The 21,660-nt window shown below is 45.0% G+C and overlaps 1 protein-coding gene across 3 annotated transcripts in view; it reads left to right on the top strand.

Moving 5' to 3' along the window:
- Positions 1–21,660, top strand: part of LOC111843458 (astrotactin-2-like) — a 285,762-nt gene that overhangs the window by 128,704 nt on the left and 135,398 nt on the right. For all 3 annotated transcript variants that reach the window (XM_023811080.2, XM_023811082.2, XM_072714759.1), the window contains 3 exons: positions 1,700–1,804; positions 5,432–5,578; positions 7,865–8,032. In XM_023811080.2, coding sequence (XP_023666848.1) covers positions 1,700–1,804; positions 5,432–5,578; positions 7,865–8,032 — 420 coding nt within the window. The remainder of the gene's footprint in view (positions 1–1,699; positions 1,805–5,431; positions 5,579–7,864; positions 8,033–21,660) is intronic.

Raw genomic sequence — 21,660 nt, 5'->3', positions numbered from 1 at the left:
CCAGCAGGGGGCCCCCACACAAATGCATGGCTTAAACCAGTGTTTCTCAAACCAGTCCTGGGGGACCCCCCAGATGGTCCATGTTTTTGCTCCCTCCCAATTCCCTGGGAGTTGGGAGGGAGCAAAAACATGGACTGTCTGGGGGTCCCTAAGGCCTTGTTTGAGAAACACTGGTTTAAATTGAGAAACAGCGCTGCTGACCATAAAAATTGACAGTCGTCATGACACAAACATTGTGCAAAGCCAGGGCAGTGGAGGAGACTTGGGTTGGTCCACATCCTGTCCCCAGGGGTGTTTCAGCTTGAGGGACAGGGAAAATAGTACTCTAGCATTTCCACGCTAGCAGCCTCCTCACATGGATGAAGTCATCTTGTGCATTACCAACACAGGCCCAATTAAACAATTGAAGATCTCATCAGTCCTTCCTGTAATTGTACGTAATGACATTCGGAATGCTCCGGGCGGGGGAAAAGTGGAGGCTGTGGCCTGTGTAATAATTAAAATAAATAGCAATGGATTTCTGGATGGTAAGCATCCTTACGTCTATGCTAGTGCCATGTTTGTGCTCTGTGCAGTGGGTGGTCTGGCAGGTTAGTGACAACTGCCTGTTACCTCAATGTAAAGGTTTCATGTAATACTGAAATTTAATGCTCTTTTCATGTTATAATCTCACCTGTAGAGACGAGTTCTTCCAAACCTTTAATTAATTCTGTATCTCACGGGCCACTTCGATCTGCTCGGTGAACATTTAAGGATCTCTGTCTCATTAAGCCCATCGAACATGTACCTGACTTAGGAAGTAGTCAAGTAATTAACTCTTCCAGTGCTTGCAGTCAATAACCATGAGCGGCCGATCCTCCAGATGGGAGTCTGGTACCTATAAGGCCTTCACAATCAGAAATCCGCCGCTTACGGACATTTAGTTTTCACTGGTAATTAATTCAGGATCTGGCAGGCTTTACATTTTGCTTCGTAGCTTTTCCTGTCCTCATTTCACTCAAAGATTACCTTCCGATTTTACCATCAGGATCACCTTTTCAAGTGTACTTATTTAAGAACAGCTCAAACTTCCTGCCTCACTCCGAAAGCACAGATGAGTATCTCCTGGTAATTGCGTCGGCTCTGCTTATCGAATCACTTCCTAACTTCTCACGGTCCTTGAAGAACAGGGCAACTTAATTTCATTTGTTAACTTGTGACTTTTTTCCTTTCTTTGAGGAAACTCCCCAAGCCTTTTACTCTGATTTTTATTAAATTATTTGCAAGTTAGAGGGGTTTTTCCCATGGATGCTTAGCAGCTGAGAAAATTAATGTAGTCTGGAGGGAAGGAGGTCCACGGACCAGGAGCACGCCGTCGCGGAGCACCAGGGAGTCCTCTCTGGCCTCGGGCCTCCTGTAGGAGACGGATCAATTCATCACCGCCTCTGGGGGATGGTGTCACGCACAGGGAAGTGGGGGGTCTCCGTGAATGATGCGCCACTCCTCCTGTCACCATTAACTCTCTGGAATTTGACAGCGGGGTGGGGGCCAGTGACTGTTCCTTGGCTCAGGCCCAGTCTGAATCGCTTGTTGAGAATATTGTTTTTTTTTTTTTCTTATTTCATTTCTGTTTTTTTGTTTACTGCTGTTTGTTTGTCCAGCTCTTCTTTTCACCTCTATGTCTTCCACCCCCCTCCCCGACACCCACCTCTTTCCCCAGGGATCAGCGTGTTCGGCCGTCCTGGGGACTCGGGATCAGATGCAGAGGATGACGCGCAGCTGAAATTCTACACGGAGCAGCACAGGGGGCGCCATCGCAGCCGAGGTAACCTGATTAAGCCGTGCCCACAGGGGGCGCCGTTGCGGCCTAGGTAACCTGATTAAGCCGTGCCCACGGGGTGCGTCAGTGCGGGAGTGTGGCAGAGTAACAGGGCCCCAGCGGAGGGTGCACTGTGACTCACCAGCTCCCAGTACAGAGGGTGCCTTCCACATACCGACGCCTTTCTGGGAGTCTGACCCTGTCTGTCTTACTGCTTTTGTCTGCTGGTTTAATTTGATCATCTTTTGGCTGCTATCACATTTTTAAACACTGTTTCTCGAGGTTTTCATGCAGTTTGACTTTTTCTTTTTTGCTGTCTGTGTGTGTGCCTGTGTGTTTGTTTCTGTCCACACATTGTTAACCTGTTATTCTGACATTGTGGGGACCATTGTTCCCTCAAGGGGAAATTCAATGTAATAAACAGCTGTGACCAGTCAAAAAACTAAAAGTGCCAAAAGACTTTTGTATTTTTTATTTTGTTTGGTGACTTATGGTTAATGTTAGGGCTGGCAGAGGGGTTAAGGATGTCATTGATGGGATTATGGTTTTTCCCTTAGAAATGAATGTGTGTGTGTGTGTGTGTGTGTATGAGTGAGAGAGAGAGAGAGAGAGAGAGAGAGAGAGAGCGCTTCTCTGCCTACCAAGGAGCCTCGGTGATAATGGCGGTCCTTGTGTGCAGGCGTGCTGTAAGCCCCTCCCCATCACGGCCCGTTATGAGGATGTACATTTGTAAGCAGCACAGTAGGGGGAACGGCCCTCCTGTAGCAAAGATCATAGTAGTAATTAGCAGGATCCATCATCGTTCTCTTCCATATTGCTTTTGGACGCAGCTGGAGCGTTTTTGGATGTCTGAAAATGGCAGTAAGATTAATCTGTTTTCTTGTTCTCCTGCTGTCTCGATGACTGGTTCCTCACATGGGAACGAGACCACCATTCCATCGGGGAGGCTGAATTCACACATTTTATTCTAATAAGCATATTGAATCTGGTGAGCCCGCTGTCTTGTGCCCGGTGCTGCTTGGGGTAGGCCACACCTCCCCACCACCCCTGTATGGTTCTCCATAAACAGATGGATGGATGGATGGATGGATGGATAAATACATGCATCTGAAGCAAGTAAAATATTGTACACGAGGAAGAAGGAAAAAAGCATCTAATTTTATTCATTTATTATTAAATTCAAAAGCTGTCTGTATTGATGTATATTTTCCAATAAGGTACGATTGCATCCATCCAACCAACCATCTATCGATCAATCCATCCATCTTCTAGCCAGTCAGGATGGCGAGGGCCTAGAGCCTATCCCAGTCTGCATCAGGCAGAAGACGGGGGTGTACCAGATTCATGTTTACTTTTTCATTTGACTTAGAAGAAGAAAGAACATGAACTCAGGCAAGTTTATTGGCTATCGGGCCAGTTTGAAAGCCTGCCCCCCAACCCCCCCCCCCCCCCCCCCCAACACACACTTACTATCGAATGAGCTCTCAGAGATGAGTCTTCACACCGTTGCCATGGACACCTGTCACCTCTGGGGATACAAAAGGTAACCAGGACTGGGGGGGTGAGTCATGATTATCGACTGTGGCGAGAACTCTCTTTCTCCTGAATCCAGCCCCCCCTGGGTATAAAGCGGACTCAGGTTAACCCCCCCTCCACCCCAGGCAACATGACACGTGACTGATTCCTGTATTACAACGGTACCACAAATTAGTAAGGATGTCCAACCATCCATTGATTGTTCCACTAAAGATTGTTACATGTTGCTCCTGAGTGATGGAGCTTTCATACTTTAGCGCCCCGCACTGCACCCCCATATAGTATCTATCCATTGATATTTTCCACATAGCGTATTTATACTGCAGTTTTTTTGTTTACATATTACATACATTGTGTTTTTGTTCACACGGCTCAGGGAGTTTCTCACTCAGTCTTCTTGTGCCGACATGTACTGTGACAACAATAAAGACTGAACTAAGCTGAAGTGGATAAAACACAAAAGCCATACAAACCTCATACACACACACACACACACACACAGACACACACACACTTTTCTCTGTCATCAAAACTTTGGTGCCACCTAATTTACAAATCCTTTCACGTGGTGGAAATCGCACCTCTGGAATCATGTTAAGCTTTCACGCCGTTTACAGACATTTTCTGGAAAAAAAAAAAAGCAGATTGCTGAGCAGAACTGAGGGATGGCCGTGTGTGAGGGAGAGAAAAGGAGCGCGTGGTGTGAAAGGTATGATAAATTTATCAGATTAGCAGGAAGTGTCGGCAAGGCGCAAGCAGCTCAGGTGGGATGAGATCCCGGGCGAGCCAGGAGTTACAGCGGCGAGTTTAGGGCTTAAAAAAGACTTTATAGCGCAGTTAATTTCCCCCCATAGCACGTTGTTTGTGTACCTGTTCTGACAGCTGTTATTAATGGCATTAATTAAAATATGATTTGGCTGATACCTTCATCCGAAGTCTGCAGCTCAGCCGGAGATGGCACGCTGTCAGAGAGAGCACGTTAAAAGACGACGCCAACTCCAGATGATACACATGAGGAGGGGGGAGCTTGAGTATAAAAGTGGGGATGCATATTTCAGTCTCGTTGCCAGCCTTGTAAATCCACAGAAACATCTCGCAGCCGCGCCATGGGAAGTTGCAGATATACACTCAGAGACGTGACCTTTTAACCCTGCATCGTCATTATGAAGCCATTCTGCTCATTTAGCCAAGATTTTATACCTTCTCCCAGTTTATGTCCATCCTCATTTTATCGCAGGATGAAGTCCTATCTTCGTCCGTATCGCTGTCCGGTTTGCAGGGGTGTGACAGCGGACCTTGGCCCACAATGGTGATGCTGTACCATTAAGTGTGAAAGTGACCCTCATACATCCTCATTCACCAGTGGACTCGGGGGACGGGCTGTCCGTACGAACGTCATGTGGGCCAGCAGGACCCGGACTGAGCCCAGTCCTGAGGATTCACGCTTCCTGTCATGTCCTTCGCTATCCTCTCTCTCTCTCCTCATCATTCTCTATTTTCCTTTTTTTTTTTTTGCTTTTGATTAAGGGGTGCTGTGAAATGGCCCGCCGTAGATTAAAGCCCTGAATGGGACAGAAGGGAGCAGAACCTGTCTGGTTCGGCGCCCCTCTCTGTGACGGCTGCGAGCTCCAGCTGGGCACCTGTCAGAGCCCCTGCGGAGTTGGCACCCCTTTTATGTCCTCACATGCATATATATTATGTTTTACATGTTACCGCTTTTTGTGTGGCGTGTGGGTCGGCGTGGGCCAGTGCCGGGGGATGATGTCAGAGGGCGATTGCATCATCTGTCATCCATCACAGCTTTGACTTGTTTCCTCTCTGTTTCGTTGGCTCATGGAGGGATTGTTTCGCCTCCAGACTTATGACCCTCACCCATTGGGTCACCAGAGTGCGGGGTTTGCTGCCAAATCCGGGGGGTTTGGGGGTGAGTGGCATCATTTCCTGTCGTAGTCGTGGATGAAATTCATGGTGTCACGCTTCCGTGGAGATGAAGAGCGGGACCAGTGACCAGCTGCAGCTGGGACCAGTGCCGCGCCAGCTCTCCTGGCACCCCCCGTTACCCATCAGCCCCCTCTTTCCCCTTTCCTCCCCCTTCAGGTTGCCCGCAGAGCCCCATGAACAAGGCCACTTTGACATTAATCACTATCAGCACTTGCATTCTGGCTGTGGTGTACAGCAGCCAGCTGTCGTGCCCCCTCACGGTGAAGGTGACCCTGCACGTCCCAGAGCATTTCGTCGCAGATGGTGAGCCCTCCTCCATACTCCGCTAGCTGTGTGTTTATCTAAACTCCAGTGTGTGATGCTCTATCCGGCACAGCGTAGGGCAAGCAAGGAAGTTAGGGCCTGTGTGTGTGTGTGTGTGTCTGCCAGTAATTTCAGCCAGTGATTGATTGTTAAATATTTTTATAAATGTTTTACATAAATATGAAAAAGCATATAAATGGGAGAGAGAAGCAATTTAATTAAGCGCCCTTATCTTCTGACACTAGCAGTGGGTGGATGCGTGGAGCAGGTGGGCGAGCCGCAGAGACTCGGAGATGCACAGTCAGAGTAGGTTAATTTACTGCGGCTAATTCCGAAAACTTGATATGCGTTTGCCGGAGTGGCCCTCTCTCTCCCCCGAGTGGACATCTCCAGCCTCACTAATAAACGTGACATGCGTGCAGCGCGGCTGTCGGCAAGCTACAGCATTGATCACGCCAGCGATCCTGAGATCCTGAGCCAGCCCTCCGTCTGGGATATCAGGAGGCTACAGGGGGGGTGGCTCTTTGGGCTCACACCTGCAGGTTTGGGGGTTTCGATTCACGCCCACAGCTATGTGTGTGGGGATAGCTTTACGTGTCTGTGTGACCTTTGTCCTGCAGTCCAAAAACAAACAAAAAAAATGCAGCTAGGTGAATTTATATCTCTATAATTGCCCTTAGTGTGTGATGGTGTGTCTACCCTGGCAACGCATCCAGAGTGTGCCCAGGCTTGTGCCTTGTGATTACTGGGAGAGATGCCAAGGTCACCATGACCCTCTCCTGGATAAGCAAGTAGCTGGATGGATGAGGCACAGTATGGCTCAGCATAGTTACGAATCTGTACCCATGCGCCCAGAAGGTTGTAGGTTCAAATCCCCTGCCTGACACAGAGATCATATCACTGTTGGACCCTTGAGCAAGCAGTCTACATAAATCCTCTGTCACTTTTAAATCCAAAACTTGGAGACGGAAGTTCACAGGTTTTTTTGACATGAACCATGGGGCCAGGTCACAGCGATGCCTTCCACACCGGCTGTCTCCTAAACAGCCCCCATGCTCTCAGTCACCTCTAGGTGTCAGTTAAAATCCACAGTGATAGGCCACACCTTAAACTTTTTAACACCATGAGAGAAAGAAATAAAATAAAGATCAGTCAGCTCATTAAGCCGGTGCCCGTCTCAACATCGCTGAAGCGGCCTTTTTCTTTAACAAAGGTGCCGTTATCTCTGACCCGGTGCTTAAATACACTTCTGGGGGGAGCCGATGTCCTGCTGAAGATGGGTATTAATTCTCTCCCTAGTTTCCCTTCTAATTATGTCAGATTAACGAGACTAAAGTTCAGTTCCTGCTCGCAGCTTTTACAGTTCAGTTTTGGATTCAGCCAGCTATTAAATTGCTATTATAAAGCGTTTTTTTTTTAGAATATATTTGTCCCTGTACCATTTGGTTTCGCTACGCGGGGTGACACAAATAGAAATAAAATCTGCTCGCCGGGCTTTGCAGTCCGACTGCATTAGCATTGATTTTTCTCGTCTCGTTAAACCAGAGGAGCGACGCAAACTGCATTACTGTAAAACTGACAACTTTGATTTTTTTCCCCCTCCGCTGCATATAGTTAAAGATTTGTTTGGAAAGCAAATGAAGACGGGTTAACTTAAGTTAAATCTTAGCGGAGGAGTAAATAAAAGGAATCGACATGAAAGCCATTGGACGATTATCTGTTAGACGCCATTGGGTCAAATAGTGTCGTCGGGCTGATTCACGGTAAATAGGATTCCCACAATTCTGCAGTGCGGGGCATGTGGCGGCTCTGTTAAAATGTGCTTATTATTGGAGAGAACTTTCCGGGCCAACTGCATGGGGGAGATTAGCTGTATGGGCACAGTTACCCTCCACAACACACGCACTATAATTTAATACTGTTACTGCTTCAGCACTTTGTGCATTTTTTTTTCTTTTTTAAATTAGCAGTACATAATCCTTTTAACAATGACAAATTATGAAATCTTTTTCCTTCCATAAAAAAATTGAAATTAAAATGGGGCTACTTCTGCAGCACACGACGGATCGCTGAAATATTTTCTAAAAACATACACACAATATAATTATAATTAATTTGACCTATTTAATTTCATTTACTTGTTGAAAAATACACAGCTCTTCTTGCTGTGCCGGCGTTATTGCATCTGATGGGAATCACAGGCGTGACATACCAAACAAAGGGCACACTGGAGCGCTCTGTGTTGCTGACTATCTTTTGGTTGCTATCTTCTGTCCCTGGACTCAGGCAGCAGCTTTGTGGTCAGCATGGGCAGCTACCTGGACCTGTCAAACTGGCTGAACCCGGCCAGGCTGACCCTGTACTACCAGAACAACATCACCTCCCAGTGGGTGCAGGACTACTGCGGGCAGAGAACCACAGACCCCTGTGAGCACCTGTGTGACCAGGAGACAGGTGGGCACGCGCCACGGCACACAGCGCCAGCCAACATATGGGGGGGGGGGGTGACAGCTATGTGAGCAGGGCATGGATCAGGACGAGCGGGGCACTGCACAAACACACAGACAGGTACATAGACAGACACACAGGGAGACAGGCACAGACACACACAGACAAATACATACACAGACACAGACAGACACACAGACAGACAGGCACAGATATGCACAGACAAACTGGCACAGACATGCACAGACAGACTGGCACAGACATGCACAGACACGCACAGACACAGACAGACAGGCATAGATATGCACAGACAGACTGGCACAGACATGCACAGACACAGACAGACACACAGAGAGACATGACATGAAATTCTTTTCCAAGTCAATGCCTAAATGAATACTACTCTAGTCTGCACAATAACAGGTGTGTGCGTGTGTGTGTGTGTGCACTTATAACTTGCTTAACCCGTGCACCGTGCACAGCGTAACCTCCACAAAGCACGTGTTCGGGACTGCCCTCATCAATAGGAAATGCATGCTTCTAGCAAACGTACAATCGCTTCTCAAAAATGCTTCATTCGCTAATTAACGTCGATTAATTAATTAGCTACAACATCTGTATAAAAAGGCTTTCAGGCCCCTAACCTTTGGAATATGGTGTGATGTTTTCCAGTTAAATGCATCTTATTTGATCAGGTTATTTTACTCTGTAATTAGTCTGGTCTGTCGTGATCATAATCATTTGGCATTTCGACTCTTAATGATGTATCAGGAAGCTGAATTTTGCGTTTGGTATTTGAGGAGAAGGCGAAATAATCTTTACTGCTCTGAATTTTCTTTGCTGTCGAGGACAAATGAGGACACAAACGTCTTTTACTGAAGTACTGATTTGTTTTGTCCACCCCTTCCATGGTAGCGCTGGTGCGATGCCGCTGTCCCATGTGATCCCCATAGCAAGCTAATTTCTTTCCTTTTGACCTTCAGCCATAAGTTACTTTGTGAGTTATAATTGGGGGCGTCTCGGCAGCATTACAGAAAAATCAAGCAAATAGAATCGGCATTGTTCTGGTCTGGGGAGAAAATCACGGCTGATGTGCTTCTTACACTAAGGAGTGCAGCTCACTGGCCTCTTTTTCCCTAAACTGTACAATTCATTTATTGCTCACTGACACTTTGATCCAGGGTTGTATCTGCGGAGAGTGTTGTGAAGAGGCTGTAGAGCTAAAATATTGTCCCTCAGTTTAATTTCGGCTATATAAACTCCCCTTTCAAACTGTCACCCGGACAGTGCCGTGTTTCAGTAAACGCAGCTGTTAAGCGACCGAACGGCCATTTTTGGCAGTTTACCCACCCGTTTTTGAAGCTCCATGGGTTAATCGGCTTAACTGGATGACTTCAATCCCCCACCCCCACCAAAAGAGCACTGGGTCTTTAACCTGTAACATTGCTCCGTTTCCTGATTTAACCTCCTGCGCTGGAGAGTTCATCCTCTCCGTCCAGCACACGCAGTCCCTGGGCCCATGCAAGAGTAGAGCGTTTTTTAAATTAATCACTCTGTTTTGCTGTCAAGCCTAATTAAAGGTGCCTTTTCATCCGGAGTGGCTGCCGTCCCAGATTAATGCTCGTGATAGATTTTTCTCCTCCCGTATTTACATTAAACGTTTGGGTCACAAGAGAATGACGTCACAGAACAAAACGGAATTAGCTTTTATTTGCCATTTGCACAAGTACTAGTATGTTGGAGATCTTTAGTTTTCACAGATTTCCCGTCATGCTCTTTTTTGTGACTTACACATATGTACACGAGAGTGAAGCTTGGAGAGGGTGTATCGCTGCAGCCAAGAGCCGGATGTTGATTGGAAGGGGCAATGTGGGAGGGGTTTATAACTTATCATCTGAAACCCTAACCCAATTGTTATAAACCCCTCCTACTCAACATTGCCCCTCTCACTCGGCTCCCGGCTGCAGCGATATATACTTGAAAGCTTGGGGTCTACTTGCAGGGTCAGCCATTTATCTGGTTGCCCTGGAGCATTTTTGGGGGGGTTGAGGGCATTATCTAACCTTTATAATAGCCCACAATCCTGGCTGCTTCACAGAGTTGGTGTGATGGAGGTTTTTGTTGTTTAATGCTGCAAGGTCCATGTTGATTTTAGGGGAGGCTGTGTATGTATGACAAAGTACGAACATTGCAGCAGACGGAGGTCAAGTTTAGGTAAAACTAGTCCGGGTCCTCAAATTAGCGGATTGTTTCACAGAAGTCAGTAGATGAAGCAAACGAGAGCATTTCTCAAGCAGTCCTTGGGCAAGAATGGCTGTGACACCCTGCGGGCCCCCTGTGGCGCCCCCCCCAATCTCCCCCATGGTCCTTCATCTTTTATTTTCCCCTGTAACGGTGCCCCAATGAGCCGTCCCCAGCTGGAATCCGCCAGGCGGCAGCGAACGGACGTCATTCAGCGCTAAACGGCGCGTCGGCATTTCACCGGCCGTGGGTCACTCTAAAATTGGATTCCACTCACGTCGGAGATGCATGGTTTGGGTGGGAAGCGAGCAGTGGGACTGACGCCAGCTCCAAATAGGCAGAAACAGGGCCAAGCCTTTGTTTATAGCGCACAGTGGGTTTTTTTTTTTTTTTTTCCAGCCGCCCAGGTAATTCCCAGCGGAGGAGTTTTCTTCAGAGCTGTTACTTTCTGGACCAGAAGCAGCTGCGGTGGAAAAGGAAACATTTGCGCTGACATGAAACAAGCGATTTTCAAAAATAAATTTGATGCATTTATTGTTATTTTTATTTAGTGCCTTCCCGCAAGCGGTCGCATTTTAAAACCTTAGCGGCGGCTTTACAGTGCCAGGGTTGTAGGTTTGCGTCCTGCCTCCAGCTCTGCGTGAGTGGGGTAGGCAGGTCCTCCCAGTGGTTTGTGTGGGTTTTCCAGTGGTTTCACCCTGCAGCTCAAGAGCATCATACACTAGTGGACTGAGTGTAACAAGACTGCAGATTTGCATATATTCAGGTGTTACATAAAAACGATGTTTCCTGGTCGGCGCCAGGTGGGTGTGAGGTCCGCCACGTTCAGCTGCCTTCACAGGGCAGGGTGTCACCGTAGCGGAGATGAGCGGTTCTCATCGGGTTTACCCTCAGGATCCACATTTTTCCCTGGTTCATTACATCACTAGCCAAAATTTTTATTAACCAGATTTATTTAACAAAAAAATAGTGCACTAATAGTAAACAGAACATTGTGAACAAGCTTGTGGGAGTTCTACTTACACAATTTTTTTTCAGAGTGATCAGATTGTTGAGGAGGTGGGTCAAAGCAACTAGAGGAGGCAGGATCAACCAATCAGATGTCTTAGTATAGTATATTCTAAGTTGCTATAATCTCATTAGTTATCTCTTTGAACCATTTTTTTCTGCCTTCAGAACGTTTTTGTATAAGTAGAACTTCCCTGAGCTGTGCACAACGCTTTCGTGCACCATTAAAAACAAAAATGTCAGTAGAAAATTTTTTCAAAATATTTTAACCACACACTTTGCAACCCAGTGAAAATGGTCCCACTTTTGGGTTGCGATCGTCAGCTGAGATATATTGGTGTAGACCAGGGGTGGCCAATCTTATCCGCAGAGGGCTGCTGTGTGTGCAGGTTTTCGCTGCAGCTCCCTAATTATATTACTAATTAGAGGACTGATAGGCTGAGTCCTCCTCACACCTGGGTTTGAACAGCTGACCTACAGGTAACCCCAAAAACCTGCATACACTCTGGCTCTTTGCAGATAAGATTGGCTGGTGTAGACGGTCGCTGAGAGGCTCTCTCTATTCAAGCCGGCTTTGCCCGGTGTCACTCATTAAATCCGTCACCACGGGCCTGTCCCACAGGATTCGGCCACTCGTGTCGCCCGTCCGTCTCGCCCACACTGTTCCTGTGTAAGGAGTCGAGCAGCTGCCGTAATGGCTTTGCATGTCAGCGGCTTGGAGAGCCATGAAACAGCCTATCTGCAGCCATTCAGGATTATTCTGACAAAGGAGCGCTTTGCCAGATGTGTTCATATTTCAGTCACCACCACATAGGAAACTCCTGCTTTCCAGGGGAGCTGTGAATTTTAATCATATTCACAGAAAGTCCATCACTGTTCTTGAGTCTTAGATGTCGGGGAGAGGGTGTCATACCCGTAAGATATTTTTGACTTTGGTTCTCTGGTAAACAGCACCATGTTCTTCATGTCTGCTCACTTTCATGTTCCTTGGGGGGGGGTGCCTCAGCAGGTAAGGCTGCTGTGCTTGTGATCAGAAGGTCGAGTCAATCATCAGGGTCGAAAGAATGATGTTACCATAGGGCCGTTAACCCTAATTGGTTTGGGTTTGGACTGTTTGACCCTAAGTTCAAAGAAAAAGATGCATTTCACTTTGCCTAAATGTATCTACTAAGTAAATAAAATGTAAATGTGTTACCACGGGTTACGAAGCAGTTAGCCTGTTTGGAGTGACATGATAAGGTGTGTCAGCACGAGTGCGTTTTTAAAAATGTCCTCTTTTTGTGAACAGCCGCCAGCATTCACACGGACCTGAAGTGGTTCCTGTGCGCCCCCCCTCAGCAGGGCGTATGTTCGAGGGCCGCTGACAACGTGTAAATATTCATAAGTGCGGTCAAGTGACCGTGCTGTTAAAGCAGATCCGGTCAAGAGACACGCCAAACCAGAGTCTTTCTTGTCATCGAATGACATTCCGTGCTGCTTATTCATCTTCTGTGGCGGTAGATGACAGCGAATACAGGGGACAGAGAAAAAAGAGCCTTCTCCAGTGGCATAAAGGAAATTTTAAAGCGAGACTTCAAAAGCCCTATTCACAAGCATCTTTCAGCGTCGCGGATGAAACTGGCCTGTCGTAGGGAAGTACAAGAAGGCGTTCCCTCTCTTCTGTTCTTTCTGTCCTCGGTAGCTTTCTGTCAGTGTGGGGAGATTCTTAACTGGTACCTGAAAATAATCTCCTAGTGGCACTGCTGCTCAGTGTTTCGGGATGCCTGTGAATTATTCTGTTCGGATTCCGCCAGACCGTCAGAGACGAAACAGTGACCAATCAGATGCAGACTAACAGTGACCAATTATAGCCCAAGTACTGCGGTTAGCACCCGATTTGTTAATTTCACGGGTATGGTGGACATGAGTTGTAAATGTAATCCCCAGAGGGAAATTGTAGTAAGAAAAAATTCAAAATCGGGTTGGGGTTGACTTTCCAGATAAAATAATCACAACAGCTCTAATACAATAAAATGAAAGATTGAGACTAGGTATGCTATCGGAAGGCTACATGAGATTGACAACATTGTCTTAAATGAAGCAGTTTATGACGTCTAATGGGGATGGTCATTTTAAAAATAAGTATTTTCAGAGTGTAAATGCAGTGGGAGTTTTGAAGGGACTCAGCTGTCTGCTAATGCACACTGCTGTTTATCATCCATGAACCAGACTATCCATATATTGTGTTCCAAACTAAATAAGATGCATACATAAGAACATAAGAACATAAGAAATTTACAAACGATAGGAGGCCATTCAGCCCATCAAGCTCGTTTGGGGAGAACTTAGATAATAGCTCAGAGTTGTTAAAATCTTATCTAGCTCTGATTTAAAGGAACCCATGGTTTTAGCTTCCACTACAATAGCAGGAAGACTATTCCATACTCTGACTCGATTACTCCATTACTAAAAAGTTCCTTCTCGATTACTCGCCAATATGGCGGAAGAAAGGTGCATAGTACTGTATATGAGGGTCCAAATACTTTCATTCACATTAAAAGTGAAGTAAGTATTGCAAAGCACAACTTAATTACACATGTCTGTAAGTATTGCAAGGCAAATATATAACCGCGTAACGACTGCAATGTAAGTATATCTTAAAAGAAGACATTCGGGAAAATAAATACCCAGTGTTAGCCATAGATATGTGCCGTTTAGCCTAGACTGTCTTTTATGCTTCATTTACTTTCTACGATTCCACTATGTCAAAATAATCGCCGCTAAAACGAAGGTCAGTGCCGTCACTTAGCCGCATCATCTTACGTAACACAGGATTGTCAACTTCACTCAGCTGGCTGGCGTGAAAGTCTGCACATGCAATTACATATACATTATTTTGCTTCTAATAGTTAATTATGAATTGGTATGATTATTATTATAAAAAAAGCTTACTAAGTTTCGTTTCCAGTGACTGAGCTTAAAAAAATACGTTTTAGCGCCACTTACTGAAGCCTGAACCCAGCAGATTATCGCGGTCCTTGCGTTGCTTGTGTATGAAATGGCGTTTTGATATAACACCACACATCGTGCGAGCCTGCAGGTGCGGCAGAATGGCGCGGTGAGTCGCGGCCGTACACCGCCGTTTTGTGTGTATGGAGCTTGCATGTTCACCCTGCGTGGTGGCTTTTCTGCAGGTCCTCCAGTTTCCTTCCACTGTCCAAAAACATGCAAGTTAAAGGAGCTAGTGTACTTAAACTGACCATATACAGGACTGTCACAGAAAATTAGAATATTGTGATAAAGTTCTTTATTGTCTGTAATGCAATTAAAAAAACAAAAATGTCATACATTCTGGATTCATTACACATCAACTGAAATATTGCAAGCCTTTTATTGTTTTAATAGTGCTGATTATGCCATACAGCTTAGGAAAACTCAAAAATCCCATCTCAGAAAATTAGAATATTTCCTCAGTCCAAGTAAAAAAATAAGATTTGTAACAGCAAAACAAAATCAAACATTTGAAAATGTCAATTAATGCACTCAGTACTTGGTTGGGAATCCTTTTGCACGGATTACTGCATCAATTCGGCGTGGCATGGAGGCAATCAACCTGTGGCATTGCTGATGTGTTATGGATGCCCAGGATGCTTCAATAGCAGCCTTTAGCTCAACTGCATTATTGGGTCTGGTGTGTTTCAGCTTCCTCTTCACAATACCCCACAAATTCTCTATAGGGTTCAGGTCAGGGGAGTTGGCAGGCCAATCGAGGACAGTGATGCCATGGTCAATACACCAGTTACTGGTGGTTTTGGCACTGTGGGCAGGTGCCAGATCATGCTGGAAAATGAAATCATTATCTCCATAGAGCTGTTCAACAGATGGAAGCATGTAGTGCTCCAAAATCTCTTGGTACACAGCTGCATTGACTCTGGACTTGATGAAACACAACGGACCAACACCAGCAGCTGACACAGCTCCCCAAACCATTGCTGACTGTGGGAACTTCACACTGGATTTCAAGCAACTTGGATTTTGCTCCTCTCCAGCCTTCCTCCAGACTCTAGCGCCTTGACTTCCAAATGAAATACAAAACTTGCTTTCATCTGAAAACAGGACTCTGGACCACTCTGCAACTGTCCAGTGCTTCTTTTCCATAGCCCAGGTCAGACGCTTCTTCCGTTGTCTTGAGTTCAGGAGTGGCTTGACCATGGGAATACGGCTATTGTAGCCCATTTCCCGGACACGTCTGTGAACAGTGGCTTTTGATACCTGAACTCCGGCTTCAGTCCACTGTCTTTGAAGCTCACCCAAATTCTGGAAGCGGCTCTTCTTCACAATGCTGTTAAGTCTGCGGTCCTCTCTCTTGGTTGTGCAGCGTTTCCTGCCACATTTCTTCCTTCCAACAGACTTTTTGTGAATGTGCTTTGAAACTGCACTCTGTGAACAGCCTGCTCTTTTGGAGATTTCTTTTTGTGTCTTACCCTCCTGATGGAGAGTGTCAATGATGGTCCTCTGGACAGCAGTCAGGTCAGCAGTCTTCCCCATACTTGTGATTTAGTTTACTGAACCAAGCTGACTGTTTTTAAAGGCTCAGGGAAACCCTTGCAGGTGTTTCGAGTTAATTAGACGATTCAAGTGATTAGTTAAATAGCCTGCTAGTAAAGTTTTTCATGATATTCTAATTTTTTGACATAGGATTTTTGAGTTTTCCTAAGCTGTATGGCATAATCAGCACTATTAAAACAATAAAAGGCTTGCAATATTTCAGTTGATGTGTAATGAATCCAGAATGTATGACATTTTTGTTTTTTTAATTGCATTACGGACAATAAAGAATTTTTTCACAATATTCTAATTTTCTGTGACAGTCCTGTATGTGTCACTGAGTGTGCACCCTGCAGGTGATTGGTCGATTCCTGCCTCCTATATTATATTATATATAAACGGTCACTCGATGAATCCTAATGAGTTAATCGGTAGATTACTCGATTATTGATACAATCGTTAGTGACAGCCCTATATTGTATATAAACGTAGAGTCCTGGAAGTAGATATGTAAAAAACATAAATGTCTCCCTCTACCCTTCTTCAAGATTCAAGAAAACTTTATTGTCCATTAGAAAGTGATAGGAATTCCACTGAGACACGGCTCATACATAACACAACATCAGACAACACCACAAGTAATAAAAGCGAGTGATAAAAATCACGAAGCCAATGCGAATACTTATTGTGAAGCATTTAAGATGCTAATGGCCAAGGCAATAAATGACTTTTTATCCGTAATCTTCCTGGCCAGAGGAGCTCTGTGACGTCGTAATGGTGATAGTAGGTGAAGGGGATGAGATGGGATGAGATGCGATGAGATTGTAAGAGTGGCTTTCCAAGAGACTGACCGAGAGTATGAGTCAATTCAGTGTCTTTTGTCAGATTTGTCCATTGACTATGATTACGAGATGAGAGCTGCTTTTTTTTTTAATCATGGATCCATAAAGACTTCACCAGCTCTCCAGGACGGCATGTTTGCTCAGGCCCGCCCTGCTGCCTCTCACCACCCAGGGGTGGGGTTTGAATCCCAGTTCTTCTCTGCGTGTAGTGATGTATGCTCTGTCGTATGGTTTTCCTCCACCAGATGCATGTAGTCTGGCTAACTGACATCTATAAATTACCCTCAGAGCGTGATTACAGGTGCCCTGCAATGAGCTGGCATCGTGTCCAGGGTTTGCCCCCGCTGTCTGGGATAGGCTCCAGGCCCCCCTGTGACCATGACCAGGATAAATGGCTCGAAGATGGATGTCACAGCCACCAGATGTTATAAAAAGCTGGTGTCTGTATATTTTCCAGAATAGGATGTGTTTTGTTAATTTGGTTAAAATTGATGGTGTCTCTTGTGTTTGATTATACATAATATCTATTAGTATTACATGTAATTATGTTGAATACTTAAAAGGAACTAATTCCCCCTCTTGTTCAAATAGTTTTCTTGGAATTTTCCTTTTATTTAATGGCTAAATATTCAGAATCAAAGTGATTCCTTTGTTATTTCAGTTTCGGGAAGATAGAGCTTGTATCCCTTGCATTTATTAGTGGAAAACGGGTAGAAAACGGTGGAATCCTCTAAGCCGTAATAAAAGTAACGAGATTTACATCCCTCGTACCTCCCCCCGCCCCGTCCCCAACATGTAAGTAAACTCCCCCAACAATTAGATGAAAGTCGAGCGCTCCAATGCGAGATTAGCCGGGCGCGGGGAGGCGGCCAGGCAAAGCGCAGTGTGTTTTGAATGCACGATCGCTGCATGCGGCCACTTTGTCTCAGTGAGCTGTGCCGCCAGCGTGCCCCCTAAAGCCGACTGCAGAACAAGCCCGTGTGGCTCTGACTCCGCCGGGGGGGGGGGCTCGGTGAGCGATCATCGAGGCGCTTTCATCAGTTCCAGCGGCACAGATCACGTCGGCTTCCAGATCCCGATCTCCCTGCCTCGGCGGCCCGCCTGCCGCATCTCGCTCCGGCCCCGTGTTGGGTCCCTCCCCGCAAAGCACCACACTGCCCTCACCGTCCTTCACTCTGGGAGGAAATGAAAGGGAGTGATGTGCTGCACCCCAAGCAGGGCCCACGATGGGACAGGTATGATGGGAGTAAATCACGCCCCAGTGCCCCCCACCCCGGAAATTTATGGGATTTATGGGAAACACTGCATGGCTTCATTGCTCCTTAAGGAATGCCTGAAATTATTCACTGGGTCACAAGACAAAATTAAATCCGTCAGCTTCCAGGTGTGGCTGCTGTGCTTTAGGCTGCAGTGCTAGTGATCGAAAGGTCACCACTTCAGACCCATTGGTCATTGGAGCTGTTGGGTCCTTGTACAAGACCCTTAAATCTCATTGTACCAGGGACTGGCTGACTGTATGTTTGCATGCATAAATAGTCTCACAAATCCAGTGTATTTTATACATTTGTTCCCTTTTCTGTCTGTTAAAAATTTTACTTTTTACATTTGAGTGTATTGTAATTCTCATTGATTAGGTTGCAGAATTAACAGATAACAGTATTTCTGGATGGTGGTAATGTAATAATCTCTATGCAAAGCCTTTACTATTTATACGTAGCAGTTTTTCTAAAGATTTGCAAGAAGTGTCAAGCTAGCAGTTTTCATTTTTGTGGCTTATTAGTTTGCTGAATGTAGGTGGTCAAGATGAAGATGTGTTAAAGCACAACAAAAGAGATGGGAGATGGGATAGATATCTGTCCCTGACATGCGTTACTCAGAAAAGCTTGAATTGAAAATGTCAACGAGGGTGTGCTTTTAGCGTAGCATGGCATTAGTCTGCTGTGTAAATGCATGGGCTTGACAGTCGCTGGCTACTCATCTGTTGACTAAGGACATTAAAGGTGATCAGAATTAATTAAATCACATTGGGATACTGGGGTGGTTTGACTGGCATTTAATAGCGATCTCAATAAAAGCTAGAACACACATGCAAACACTTCATGTTAGCATTGCTAAAGCTACCTTTATGGTCTGCAAGTCTCCAGCTGCAAAAAGGTGAAATTCAAATGGTGCTATTCACGAGTTTTCCACCAAATTGTTGCATTAAATCCATGCTGAGATGTGAGGTCATCAGTCGTCTTTCCCAAAGTTAACTCAACAGATTTCAGGTTAAGACTTGCTGGCCTTTCCGTTTCGTTGCTAGGGGAGAATGGACGATTTGTGATGTTGTCATTCACTAGATCAGGTTATTGTGTTTGGTCCTCAATAAAGCCTAATTATTCATTGCACAGCGAATGCGAAAATGTGTATAGCATTTCAGGAATTTATTTTCTAAACCATATCTGCCATGACAGCTCTTTGTTTCTCATTGTCTGTTGAAAATATAATGCTTGCAAAGTATCGACAACTGTTTTGTTCTTGTGTCCATGAAACCATCATCATAATTTCAGTGGTAATGAGTAAGCAAAGAATATTGCTTAAAAGCATAATTTTAGCCTAAAAAGTAGAATTTTAGACTGAATGGAATCTGCTTCACAGCTCAACATAATAATGTCTCAGATTCCAACTCCTGCTCCACTGCTGCTCTGTGTTTGGCTGGTCTGCCTCACACGTCGCGCGGAGATGTATCTGTTTTTCATGTTAGCACTCCAACAACACAGCTTGGGAATGTGAAAGCTGGCTACCAGCTAACCAAAAGTGTGAGTCCAGAGACAACACTGTGGCTAACTGAAACCGCAAACCCAGAAACAAGATACTGGAAAGCAGAAGTGTAAACGAACAAATAAAAACAGCACCACTGAAGTGGAAATTGGGCTCCACACCAAACTAGTGAGGCTGAGCCCAGCTCATTGCATTGTGGGCCCTGCTTCTGGTTCTGAACAAGGTCACGCAGAACTGACTGAATCTCATAATCTAGTGTTTATCAACCCAGTCGTCAGGGATCCTGGGACGGCCCACGTTTTTGCTCCCCCCCAGCTCTCAACACATCTGAACTAGGTATTCTGTGTTCTTGACTCTTTGGTTCAAGTGTGTTGGGAGATGGGAGGGACCAAAAACATGGACCGTCCTTGGATCCCTGAGGACTGGGTTGATAAACACTGGATTCAAACAGTTCTGTGCAGCCTTGTCGAACATTGGTTAAGAAACACTGCATTAATCAACAAAGCAGAGATATGGGTTTAACACTGATATATTTTTTTAACAGTCTGTCTTTGTTCTAAAGCAAAGATTCCCTTAAAGACCTGGAGATAATTCACACAGAAGAAGTCGGTAAATGTTGTCTGAGGTCAGAAAACAATTATGGCCTGAATTTATTTCCCTCATTACCAACACAGTGTGATACAGTCACAACTAATAATGAGTTCTTTATGTAAAGCTGTAGATCATCATTATTGTGGCCGGGTAAAAGTTATAATCGTAATGATCCAGCTACTGTAAGCTTTTACTGCGCCATGGGTGTTTATTGGTGACAGGCCAGGAGGTAATAATAAATTTTTGTATGAACTAAAATGACTGAAATAAACATTCATATTCTGTGATTCTGAGAATAGCAATGACCTTAATGTCTGACATTTTATTACAAAAATTCATATTAAAGCAATTTTAAGAAGACAAAACACTGTGATTGCTAGATGGCCTAATTGTCACCCATTATTTCAAATACCTCATTAGTCATTAGAAAACCAGCAATCCTTTTTCTTTCATGTAAATCCATTTTTAGTGATTTTGTTTTGATGGTGGTAATGGCTCAGTATGTCTTCTGAGTAACAAAGGACGCATCGTTTGGTCGGGGCGCTCAGATGGCTCCTTATAAAAAGAGCACCGAAAGCATTATTTGCGAGACAAACAATGTTGCATCTTAAATTAGCTGGCTGCCCGAATCTGATTGGCCACAGAAGGGTGTAGCGGTTTCCAGCAGAGACGGAGATGGGCAAGCCAGGAGACGCAGACATCCGTTCCTCATCCGTGATTTTGTTTTTCTACGTCTTTTTTGCTTTTGCTTTTATGGATCAGGAAGCTCATATCACTTGGCAGATCATAAATCAGCTTCCCAGAGTACTTTTCCAAACGCCCTCATGGTCCCACTGCTTAGATGGTGTAAGTGAATGGGCTGAGTCAAGCTTTGCTCTTTGATGTTGGGCATGCCACTCAATGCGGTTGTCCTCCACCTGCCCTTAAAGACGGGCAAAAAGTGCCATCACTGGGCCATATATACAGTTAGGCTGGCAGCTGTTCAGTGAAAACACTCCCAATGAACACTTTTACCCTAAGAATTCAGGGTTTGAGATCAGGAGAAATGTTTATGAAGACCAGGAGTAATCTTTATGCAGTGATTCACAGTGAAATCCCAAAGGTAGAGCAGTGTAGACTTACATACTGTGTATACTGTATATTATGTAAATCCGAATTCACTTTATTGGCCAGGTACAGGTGTATGTACAATCGCCTTTCCAGATTCACAAATTTGACTTTCACGGGTTTGCTTGTTTACGCCTTGGCTATGAACAGCTAAATGGAAATATTTTTGGAACTTGCTGAAAGATTTCAGAAACTATCAGTTTTTAAGCCAAAAACAATACTGAGAATGATTTGGATCACATAAAATTATATATAAATATTAGTGATGCATAATTTTTGTTCGTGAAAGTGCATACTACCGTATATTGTTAATATTAAAAGTCTTGGCTTGAGTACTCTATGCATATTTGTTTCTGTCTCACTGTCTCATTCACATGTCGGCTGTCTTTGTGACTGTGGAATCTCACGTTTCACGCAGTAAATTTGAAACTTTCCAGTGCTGGTAATTTTGCATTTTTCATAATGGGTCAAAAATGTAGAGCCCCCACTGTGTACAGTAGTAACTTTGTACATACAATTTACATGGTTTATATGTTATATGAAAAGGCCAAGATGGGA

The sequence above is a fragment of the Paramormyrops kingsleyae genome, chromosome 7 (genome assembly GCF_048594095.1).
Source record: "Paramormyrops kingsleyae isolate MSU_618 chromosome 7, PKINGS_0.4, whole genome shotgun sequence".
NCBI classification, from domain to species: Eukaryota; Metazoa; Chordata; class Actinopteri; order Osteoglossiformes; family Mormyridae; genus Paramormyrops; species Paramormyrops kingsleyae.
The sequence above is the reverse complement of the archived record's forward strand: the minus strand, read 5'-3'. Positions and strand labels throughout refer to the sequence as shown.